Here is an 11,483-nt window from a genome sequence, read left to right on the forward strand (position 1 = left end):
GTCTACACGTGGAGAGGTCATTCTTGGAGTTGAACGACAGCTTTTGTGCCAGTTTGGGCGTTGAACTCCACTTTGCAGCTTGTTTATGGCGCTGGACGCCAGAATTGGGCAGAGAGCTGGCGTTGAACGCCAGTTTGCATCGTCTAAACTTGGGCAAAGTATGGACTATTATATATTACTGGAATGCCCTGGATGTCTACTTTCCAACGCAATTGAAAGCGTGCCACTTTGAGTTCTGTAGCTCCAGAAAATCCATTTTGAGTGCAGGGAGGTCAGAATCCAACAGCATCAGCAGTCCTTCTTCAGCCTCTGAATCTGATTTTTGCTCAAGTCCCTCAATTTCAGCCAGAAAATACCTGAAATCACATAAAAACACACAAACTCATAGTAAAGTCCAGAAATGTGAATTTAACATAAAAACTAATGAAAACATCCCTAAAAGTAACTAGATTCCACTAAAAACATACTAAAAACAATGCCAAAAAGTGTATAAATTATCCGCTCATCACAACACCAAACTTAAATTGTTGCTTGTCCCCAAGCAACTGAAAATCAAATATGATAAAAGAAGAGAATATAATATAAATTCCAAACTGTCAATGAAACATAGCTCCAATCAGATGAGCGGGACTTGTAGCTTTTTGCCTCTTGAATATTTTTGGCATCTCACTTTATCCATTGAAGTTCAGAATGATTGGCTTCTATAGGAACTCAGAGTTTAGATAGTGTTATTGACTCTCCTAGTTCAGTATGATGATTCTTGAACACAGCTATTTTATGAGTCTTGGCCGTGGCCCTAAGCACTTTGTTTTCCAGTATTACCACCGGATACATAAATGCCACAGACACATAATTGGATGAACCTTTTTAGATTGTGACTCAGCTTTGCTAAAGTCTCCAATTAGAGGTGTCCAGGGTTCTTAAGCACACTCTTTTTTAGCTTTGGACCTTGACTTTAACCGCTCAGTCTCAAGTTTTCACTTGACACCTACACGCCACAAGCACATGGTTAGGGACAGCTCGGTTTAGCCGCTTAGACTAGGATTTTATTCCTTTAGGCCCTCCTATCCACTGATGCTCAAAGCCTTAGGATCCTTTTTTATTTGCCCTTGTCTTTTGGTTTTAAGGGTTATTGGCTTTTTGCTCTTGCCTCTTGGTTTTAAGAGCTTTGGCTTTTTCTGCTTGCTTTTTCTTTTTCTTTCTATTTTTTTTGTCGCTATATTTTTTTTTTCTGCAAGCTTTGTTCTTTGCTGCTTTTTCTTGCTTCAAGAATCATTTTTATGATTTTTCAGATTATCAAATAACATGTCTCCTTGTCATCATTCTTTCAAGAGCCAACATATTTAACATTCTTAAACAACAACTTCAAAAGACATATGCACTGTTCAAGCATACATTCAGAAAACAAGAAGCATTGTCACCACATCAATATAATTAAACTAAGTTCAAGGATAAATTCGAAACTCATGTACTTCTTATTCTTTTGAATTAAAACATTTTTCATTTAAGAGAGGTGATGGATTCATAGGACATTCATAACTTTAAGACATAGTTACTAACTACTAATGATCATGCAATGAAGATACAAACATAGATAAGCACACAATATAGAAAACGAAAAACAGAAGAAATAAGAACAAGGAATGAATCCACCTTAGTGATGGTGGCGTTTCCTTCTTGAGGAACCAATGATGTCCTTGAGCTCTTCTATGTCTCTTCCTTGTCTTTGTTGCTCCTCCCTCATTGCTTTTTGATCTTCTCTTATTTCATGAAAGATGATGGAGTGCTCTTGATGTTCCACCCTTAGTTGTCCCTTGTTGGAACTTAATTCTCCTAGGGAGGTGTTGATTTGCTCCCAATAGTTTTGTGGAGGAAAATGCATCCCCTGAGGTATCTCAGGGATCTCTTGATTTGCAGCCACATGTTCTACCACTGAGCTATAGACCTTTGAGATGAATCTTTCCATCTCCCATGACTCGGAGGTGGAAGCCTTTGTCTTCCCTTCCCCTTTTCTAGAGGTTTCTCCGGTCTTAGGTGCCATCAATGGTAATGGAAAAACAAAAATCTTATGCTTTTACCACACCAAACTTAGAATGTTGCTCGTCCCCGAGCAAAAGAAGAGAGAATAGAAGAAGAAAAAGAAAAAGATATGGAGGATATGGAGGGATATGTGTATGGATGTGAGTGGTGAATGGAAAGCAGAAGGGATGATCATGGATGGAGAGAGAGAGGGTGAGGTGGGTGGGGCTCCTGTGGGGTCCACAAATCCTGAGGTGTTCAAGGATTTACAATCTTGCACCAAATTAGGCATGTAAAATTCCCTTGCACACAACTCTGGGCGTTCAGCGCCAGGTTGGTGCCCATTTTGGGCGTTCAACGCCCATTTGTTGCCCATTTCTGGCGTTGAACGCCAGAACTATGCTTGTTCTGGGCGTTCAGCGCCAGCTCTTCTCCAGGGTGCAATTCTGGCGTTCAGCGCCCAGATGCTGCCCATTTTGGGCGTTCAGCGCCCAGATACTGCCCGTTTTGGGCGTTCAGCGCCAGAACCATGCTCTGTTCTGGCGTTGAACGCCAGACAGGTGCTTCCTCCAGGGTGTGATTTTTCTTCCGCTGTTTTTGATTCTGTTTTTAAATTTTTTTTGTTTATTTTGTGACTCCTCATGATCATGAACCTAAGAAAACATGAAAAATAAAAATAAAATTAGATAAATAAACATTGGGTTGCCTCCCAACAAGCGCTTCTTTAATGTCAATAGCTTGACAGTGGGCTCTCATGGAGCCTCACAGATGTGCAGAGCTTTGTTGAGACCTCCCAACACCAAACTTAGAGTTTGGATATGGCGGTTTGACACCAAACTTAGAGTTTGGTTGTGGCCTCCCAACACCAAACTTAGAGTTTGACTGTGGGGGCTTTGGTTGGCTCTGCTTTGAGAGAAGCTTTTTATGCTTCCTCTCCATGGATGCAGAGAGAGATCCTTGAGTTGTAAACACAAGGTTGTCCTCATTTATTTGAAGGATTAATTCTCCTCTGTCCACATCAATCACAGCTCTTGCTGTGGCTAGGAAAGGTCTTTCTAGGATGATGGATTCATCCTCTTCCTTTCCAGTATCCAAGACTATGAAATCAGCAGGGATGTAAAGGCCTTCAACCTTTACTAACACGTCCTCTACTTGTCCATAAGCCTATTTTCTTGAATTGTCTGCCATCTCTAATGAGATTTTAGCAGCTTGCACCCCATAGATTCCCAATTTCTCTATTATAGAGAGGGGCATGAGGTTTATCCCTGAACCAAGGTCACACAGAGCCTTAAAAATCATGGTGCCTATGGTACAAGGTATTATGAACTTTCCAGGATCCTGTCTCTTCTGAGGCAATGTCAGTTGATCCAGATCACTTAGTTCATTGGTGAACAAGGGAGGTTCATCTTCCCAAGTCTCAATACCAAATAATTTGGTATTTAGCTTCATGATTGCACCAAGGAACTTGGCAGCTTGCTCTTCAGTAACATCCTCATTCTCTTCAGAAGAGGAATACTCATCAGAGCTCATGAATGGCATAAGGAGGTTCAATGGAATCTCTATGGTCTCTAGATGAGCCTCAGAGTCCTTTGGTTCCTCAGAGGGAAGCTCTTATTGATCACTGGACGTCCCAGGGGGTCTTCCTCCTTGGGATTCACGTCCTCTCCTTCCCTTACAGGTTCAGCCATTGTGATCAATTCAATGGCCTTGCACTCTCCTTTTGGATTCTCTTCTGTATTGCTTGGGAGAGTACTAGGAGGGATTTCAGTGATCCTTTTACTCAGCTGGCCCACTTGTGCTTCCAAATTTCTAATGGAAGTCCTTGTTTCATTCATGAAACTTACAGTGGCCTTGGATAGATCAGAGACTAAGTTTGCTAAATTAGAGGTACTTTGTTCAGAGTTCTCTATCTGTTGCTGAGTGGATGATGGAAAAGGCTTGCTATTGCTAAACCTGTTCTTTCCACCATTATTAAAGCCTTGTTGAGGCCTTTGATCCTTCCATGAGAGATTTGGATGATTTCTCCATGATGGATTATAGGTGTTTCCATAAGGTTTACCTAAGTAATTTACCTCTGCTATTGCAGGGTTCTCAGGATCATAAGCTTCTTCCTCAGAAGATGCCTCTTGAGTACTGTTGGATGCAGCTTGCATTCCATTCAGACTCTGAGAAATCATATTGACTTGCTGGGTCAATATTTTATTCTGAGCCAATATGGCATTCAGAGTATCAATTTCAAGAACTCCCTTCTTCATAGGCGTCCCATTACTTATAGGATTCCTCTCAGAAGTGTACATAAACTGGTTATTAGCAACCATGTCAATGAGTTCTTGAGCTTCTGCAGGCGTTTTCTTTAGGTGAATGGATCCACCTGCAGAAGTATCCAATGACATCTTTGATAGCTCAGATAAACCATCATAGAATATATCCAGGATGGTCCATTCTGAAAGCATGTCAGAAGGACACTTTTTGGTCAGCTGCTTGTATCTTTCCCAAGCTTCATAGAGGGATTCACCTTCTTTCTGTCTGAAGGTTTAAACATCAGCTCTAAGCTTGCTCAGCTTTTGAGGAGGAAAGAACTTGGCTAAGAAAGCCGTGACCAGCTTATCCCAAGAGTTCAGGCTGTCTTTGGGTTGAGAGTCCAACCATATTCTAGCTCTGTCTCTTACAGCAAAAGGGAAAAGCATGAGCCTGTAGACTTCAGGATCTACTCCATTAGTCTTAACAGTATCACAGATCTGCAAGAATTCAGTTAAGAACTAAAAAGGATCTTCAGATGGAAGTCCATGAAACTTGCAGTTCTGCTACATCAGAGAAACTAGCTGAGGTTTCAGCTCAAAGTTGTTTGCTCCAATGGTAGGAATGGAGATGCTTCTTCCATGTAAATTGGAATTAGGTGCAGTAAAGTCACCAAGCATTCTCCTTGCATTATTGTTGTTGGGTTCGGCTGCTTCTCCTTTACTTGTTCGAAATTTTCAATAAGGTTATCTCTGGATTGTTGTAATTTAGCTTCTCTTAGTTTTCTCTTCAGAGTCCTTTCAGGTTCTGGATCAGCTTCAACAAGAATGCCTTTTTCTTTGTCCCTGCTCATAAGAAAGAGAAGAGAAAAAGAAAAGAAGAGGAATCCTCTATGTCACAGTAAAGAGGTTCCTTATTGTTAGTAGAAAAAGAAAAGGAATAGGGGTGAAGAAGAATGAAGAATCCAAACACAAAGGTGATGATAGGAGCAGAGATGTGAGATGAAGAGAAGTGTTAGTAGATGAATAAATAAATAGAAGGGGATGAGAGGAGGAGAGAATTTTCGAAAAATAATTTTTGAAAAAGAGTTAGTGATTTTCGAAAATAGTTTTTGAAAAAGGTTAGTAGTTTTTCAAAAATTCAAATAAAAAATAAAATAATTAGTCTAATTAAAAAAAAATTTTGAAAAAGAGGGAAGATTTTTTCGAAAATTAGACAGAGAGAGTTAGTTAGGTAGTTTTGAAAAAGGTGAGAAACAAACAAAAAGTTAGTTAATTAGTTGAAACAAATTTTGAAAAGATAAGAAGTTAGGAAGTTAGAAAAGATATTTTGCAATCACTTTTTTGAAAAAGTAAGATAAGAAGATATTTTTGAAAAGATATGATAGAAATTAGTTTTTGAAAAAGATTTGATTTTTAAAATCACAATTAATGACTTGATTCACAAGAAATCACAAGATATGATTCTAGAACTTAAAGTTTGAATCTTTCTTAACAAGCAAGTAACAAACTTGAAATTTTTTGAATCAAAACATTAATTGATGATGTTATTTTCGAAAATTATGTGATAAAGATAAGAAAAATATTTTTGAAAAATATTTTTGGAATTTTCGAAAATAACCAATGTTCTGAAAACCGGTTCAAACTGGCCGGTCGGACCGGTCGAACCGTGAACCGATGGCTGTAGCGGTTCGGGCAATAGTAAAAACCGCAATATTTGAAAACCGAACTTGAACCGACGAACCGGCCGGTTACCGATCAGTCGAACCGAACCGGGACCCGGCCGGTTTTTTAACATTGCAGCAAAACGCCGCCGTTTTGTGCTGTTGAGGGAACCCTAATTCTGAGTTTTCTTTCTCCTTCGCAAGTTCGCAGCCTCCAGCCCTCCACTTCCTCGTTCCTCCAGCCTTCCAAGCAATAGAACACCACCCAGTCACCGCACTCACCGCACTCACCGCACTCACCACCCAGTTGTCAGCTCCAGACTCCAGGAGGCCCTCAACGCACTCACCGCCGTCGCACTCACGCCCTCAACTCCAGCCTTCAGCACGGTCACGCCCTCACCGCCGTCGCACTCACGCCCTCACCGCCGTCGCACTCACGCCCTCAGCCACTTCGCATGTCACCTCCGCCGAGCTCTGCCTCTGAGAAAGCAGTAGAGAAGCGTTGAAGCGTTGTCCTTCAAGCTCTGAGAGAAAGCAACAGATTTCCTCATTTTCAGGTAATTTTTAATTAGGTTATCAACATGATTTTGTGATGCCATCCGATTCTGATGAAAGTCATGAAACTGTGCTCTGATTAACTGAAGTCTGAGTCTCTACTCTCTAAAAACTGAAACTGTTATGAGTTCATTTTGTGATTTCATTGATTCTGATGAACTGAACTGATGAACTGAACTCTGGGTCTCTACTCTCTGAAATTGTTTTAAATTTATTTTTTGATTTCATTGATTCTGATGAACTGTGCTCTGATGAACTGAACTCTGAGTAAACTGTTATGAATCTATTTTTTGATTTCATTGATTCTGATGAACTATGCTCTGATGAACTGAACTTTGAGTAAACTGTTATGAATTTATTTTTTGATTTCATTATTTCTGATGAACTGTGCTATGATGAACTGAACTCTGAGTCTCTACTCTCTGAAACTGTTATGAAATAATTTTGGGATTTCATTGATTCTGATGAACTGAACTCTGATGAACTGAATTCTGATTTTGTGAACAAAGAATTTTATTGAACCTGAGATGTTGTACTTGTTTGTATACTCTGATTTTGGATTTTGGATGTTGTTTGTTCATTTATTGTGAAATTGAGAGTTGAGATTATTGGGTTGGATTGCTGGTAATATTTAGGTATGGAAGAAAGTATCAACCAAGACCTACCTAGGAATAATAATGCTGAAAATAATTCTGCTTCGAATGAATGTTCTCCTCCTCCCGCGAGTAACGAAAATCAATCACAAACTTGTAGTGTTAGGGGGAAAAGTGATCCTGCTTGGAGATACATTGCTTTACAGAATATAAATGGAAAACCCCATTACCAATGCTTATTTTGTCTGAGTACTTTTGGGGGCGGGGGAATTAATAGAATGAAAAAGCATTTGGCGAAGATAGGTGGAGACATTAAGAAGTGTTCTAAGGTCCCGTATGATGTAGAAAAACAAATGGAAGGTTTATTGAAAGAGATTCAGAAAAGTAAAACTAGTAAAAGCAAAGTAAGTTTTAATGAAGAGGGTACCGATGAGTGTGAGGATGCAATTGATGAAGCAATAGCGCAAGAGGAACAACAAACTCCGAGTCAGTTACCAACTAAGGAGGTTGTTGGAGGTGATCCAAAAAAGAAATCAAAAACCATTATTCCTCCTATGTTTGCACCAAGAACAACTTCGGGCAGTCAACAAAGTCTGAAAAGCGTGTTTCATAACAAAGAGGCGCTTCATGAAGTTGATAAGCGAGTGGCTAGATGGCTTTTGGATTGTAGGATTCTTTTCAATGTGGTTATGTCACCTTTTTTTCAAGATATGTTGGATGGTGTAGCTGGCTATGGGCCTGGTTATATAGGTCCTTCTTATGACTCTTTAAGGGTTAACTTATTAGCCGATCTCAAAAGGGAGTGTCAAATGGTTGTTGATAGCTATAGGTCTGCTTGGAAAGAAATTGGATGTACTCTCATGGCTGATGGTTGGACAGATCAAAGGCAAAGAACGTTGATTAATTTTTTGGTTTATTGTTCGAAAGGGTTGTGCTTTGTGAAATCTGTTGATGCCTCAAGTATAGTTAAAAATGCTTCTAGCTTGTGTGACTTGTTTTCAGAGGTGATTGAATGGATTGGACCTGATAATGTTGTTCATGTAGTAACCGATAATGCTGCGAATTATGTTGCTACTGGTAGGCTTATTAGTAAGAAATTTGAAAATATTCACTGGTCACCTTGTGCTGCTCATTGCTTGAATCTTATTCTAAAAGATATAAGCAGCATGCCACATATTTCTAGCCTTGCAACACGTGCTTCAAAGATTACTGTGTTTGTATATAATCATCCGGTGTTCTTGTCCTGGCTAAGACAAAAAGATAATTGGAAGGAGATTGTTCGTCCAGGTCCAACTCGTTTTGCCACTGTCTTCCTCACATTGATGAGTATCTTTGAGCGCAAATCAGAATTACAACAATTGGTTGTTGATACACACTTTACCGGACACAAATTAGGAAGGAGTGCTAATGGTAGAGCTGTGAGTGCAATTATCCTAGACAATAAATTTTGGGATGATTGTTTTACTGTATGCCAAATTGTGAGTCCGTTGATTAAATTGCTGAGGTTTGTAGATGCTGATGATAAACCATCATTGGGAATTGTTTATGAAGGTATGCTGAGGTCAGAAAATGGAATCAAAGAAATGTTCAAGAATAGGAAGAGTGCATATCAACCTTACACAGAGATTATCAACTCAAGATGGGACAAACATTTGAAAAAAAATCTTCACGCAGCAGCCTATTTCTTAAATCCTGAGTGCTTTTTTTCTGAAAATTATAGAGAGTCACCTGATGTCATGCGAGCTTTACTTGATCTTGTTACATTGCATTGCAAGGTTAATAATTTAGATTCAGTTGAGGCAATGAAAGAAATACACTTATATAGAGATCGAAAGGAAAGCTTTGATAGGCCTGAAGCTGTTCCAGCTGCAAAAAAACTTCAACCTGGTACTAATATCTGTTTGATAATAAGCTTTAGTTATTTACTTATTTTATGTTTTGGTTTCCTTAATTTGATAACTAATACTTGAGATATGGGATTGTAATTTGTAGATGAATGGTGGAGGTTGTTTGGTAGTTCTGCTCCGTGTTTACAAAAAATTGAAGTTCGCATTCTTAGCCAAGCATCTGCTTCTTCAGGGTGTGAAAGGAATTGGAGTCTTTTTGATCAAATTCATACAACAAGAAGGAATAGATTGGAGCATGATAGGCTAAGTGATATTGTGTATGTTACATATAATTTGCGTCTTAAATCCAGGTAATCTATATTTCATCCTTTCATTTCATATCATTAGATTTTGTATAGCTAATATACTAGGCTTATCATCTATTGTATTTAATTTGTTAGGAATGAAAGAAAAAAAAGAAAGCAAAAGTCGCAATATGATCCAATCGATATTGAAACTATTGATAAGGTTGATTTTTGGGTGACGGAAGAGGTTGTTGAAAAAGAGCCTGATCTTCCAAGTAATATTGAAGACTTGCTTCGTGAGTATTATAGTTTATTGATCAGACAATAAATTACAATAGCTTTTATCTTTAATTTATTGATAATGTGTTATATTTTCTTAGATGAGATTGATGCTGATTTAGATCAAGGTGGTGGTGGTGGTAGTACTAGTACATTTTATGCTGCACCACTTGCTTTTTCTGGTCCAAGTAGTGGAAATGAAGGTGATGAAATCAATGAGGCAAATCTGTAGCAAATTATGGAGGATTTTGATGATTGATGACAAACTTGGATCATTTTGATGATGCTATCTTGGGTTTGATTGGTTGTTTGAGGACTTTTGAACTTTGAATTTGTATTTGAATGAGATTATAACATTTGGTTTATGTAGTACTTTTAATTTGAATGATATTTTAAAGTTTAGATTAGACTATAATTATATTTTCATGTGTTTATTTACATTTTAATTATTATTTTATTATAAAACAGTTTTTACAGTTCAACCACGGTCAAACCGGTTGAACCTATGAACCAGTGAACTAGTGCCTAGAGCGGTTCGATGACCGGTTCGGTTTTCAGAACCTTGAAAATAACTAAAAAATTTGAAAAAGATTTGATTTTTGAAAAAGATTTTGAAAAAGATAAGATTTTCAAATTGAAAATTTGATTTGACTCATAAGAAACAACTTGATTTTTAAAAATTTTTGAAAAAGTCAACTCAATTTTCGAATTTGATAAGAGAAAAAGGGAAAGATATTTTTTTTATTTTTTGAATTTTGAATGATGAGAGAGAAAAACATGAAAATGATGCAATGCATGAGATTTTTAGATCAAAACAATGAATGCATGCAAGAATGCTATGAATGTCAAGATGAACACCAAGAACACTATGAAGATCATGATGAACATCAAGAACACATTTTTGAAAAATTTTTTATGCAAAGAAAGCATGCAAGATACCAAATTTAGAATTCTTTAATGCTTAGACATAAAGAATTCAGGAATGCATATGAAAAATAAGAAAAGACACAAAACATGCAAATGCAAAGATCAAACAAGAAGACTTACCAAGAACAACTTGAAGATCATGAAGAACACTATGAATGCATGATTTTTTCGAAAAATGCAAGATGAACATGCAATTGACACCAAACTTATAACATGACTCAAGACTCAAACAAGAAACACAAAAAAATTTTTCGATTTTTATGATTTTTTAATTTTTTTGTATTTTCTTTTAATTTTTCCGAAAATCATTTTTAAAAAAAAAAGAGAAATAAGGATTCCAAAATTTTTAATATGAATTCCAGGAATCTTATGCTCTTTAGTCTAAAGCTCCAATCAAAGGGTCAGGCATGGCTTAATAGCCAGCCAAGCTTTAGTATGTATCCAGACATGACACGCCTAACATGCCCTACAGTCAGCTACGCTTCAACATGCTTCATGAAACACTAGAATTCATTCTTAAAAATTCTGAAGAAAAATATATTTTTTTTGAAAACATTTTTATTTAAAATTTTTTTTTTTTGAAAACAAAGGAGAAATTTTTGAAAAATTTTTTTGAAAAATAAATTTTTTTATGAAAAGAAAACGAAAAGAAAGTTACCTAATCTGAGCAACAAGATGAACCGTCAGTTGTCCAAACTCGAACAATCCCCGGCAACGGCGCCAAAAACTTGGTATGCGAAATTGTTACTCAGGTTGTGAATTGTTGTTCGAAATTGATTCCCTGGCAATGGCACCAAAAACGGATGCAAAGAACCACGGTCTAAACATATCTTCACAACTTCACATAACTAACCAGCAAGTGCACTGGGTCGTCCAAGTAATACCTTACGTGAGTAAGGGTCGAATCCCACGGAGATTGTTGGTATGAAGCAAGCTATGGTCACCTTGTAAATCTCAGTCAGGCAGATATAAAATAGTAATGGGGTTTTCGAAAATAAGTAATAAAAGAAGGATAGAAATACTTATGTAAATCATTGGTGAGAATTTCAGATAAGCGTATGGGGATGCAATCGTTCCT

General features: G+C 37.6%; 1 protein-coding gene, 1 long non-coding RNA gene and 1 other non-coding gene across 3 annotated transcripts; all 3 read left to right on the plus strand.

Annotated features, from left to right (window-relative positions):
* Positions 1-4,466: 4,466 nt before the first annotated feature.
* Positions 4,467-4,574, plus strand: LOC112753943 (small nucleolar RNA R71). The gene has a single exon (XR_003178303.1). It is a non-coding gene; the product is annotated as a small nucleolar RNA R71 (small nucleolar RNA).
* A 2,538-nt stretch (positions 4,575-7,112) lies between these two features.
* LOC112748731 (uncharacterized) lies at positions 7,113-9,269 on the plus strand. The gene is made up of 2 exons (XM_072218003.1): positions 7,113-8,955; positions 9,061-9,269. Exons 1-2 carry the CDS (start codon positions 7,113-7,115, stop codon positions 9,267-9,269), a joined length of 2,052 nt encoding a protein of 683 aa, XP_072074104.1.
* A 103-nt stretch (positions 9,270-9,372) lies between these two features.
* Positions 9,373-9,893, plus strand: LOC140179526 (uncharacterized). Its single transcript, XR_011873020.1, has 2 exons — positions 9,373-9,474; positions 9,580-9,893. It is a non-coding gene; the product is annotated as an uncharacterized lncRNA (long non-coding RNA).
* Positions 9,894-11,483: the final 1,590 nt, after the last annotated feature.

This window comes from Arachis hypogaea, chromosome 15 (assembly GCF_003086295.3).
Source record: "Arachis hypogaea cultivar Tifrunner chromosome 15, arahy.Tifrunner.gnm2.J5K5, whole genome shotgun sequence".
Taxonomy (NCBI): Eukaryota; Viridiplantae; Streptophyta; class Magnoliopsida; order Fabales; family Fabaceae; genus Arachis; species Arachis hypogaea.

What these genes read in the sequence shown, in the direction of transcription:
- LOC112748731 (XM_072218003.1), top strand. Translation starts at nt 7,113, where the DNA reads ATGGAAGAAAGTATCAACCAAGACCTACCTAGGAATAATAATGCTGAA. An exon ending in TGCAAAAAAACTTCAACCTG is followed by an intron (nt 8,956 to 9,060) that starts GTACTAATATCT and finishes TGTAATTTGTAG; the next exon opens with ATGAATGGTGGAGGTTGTTT.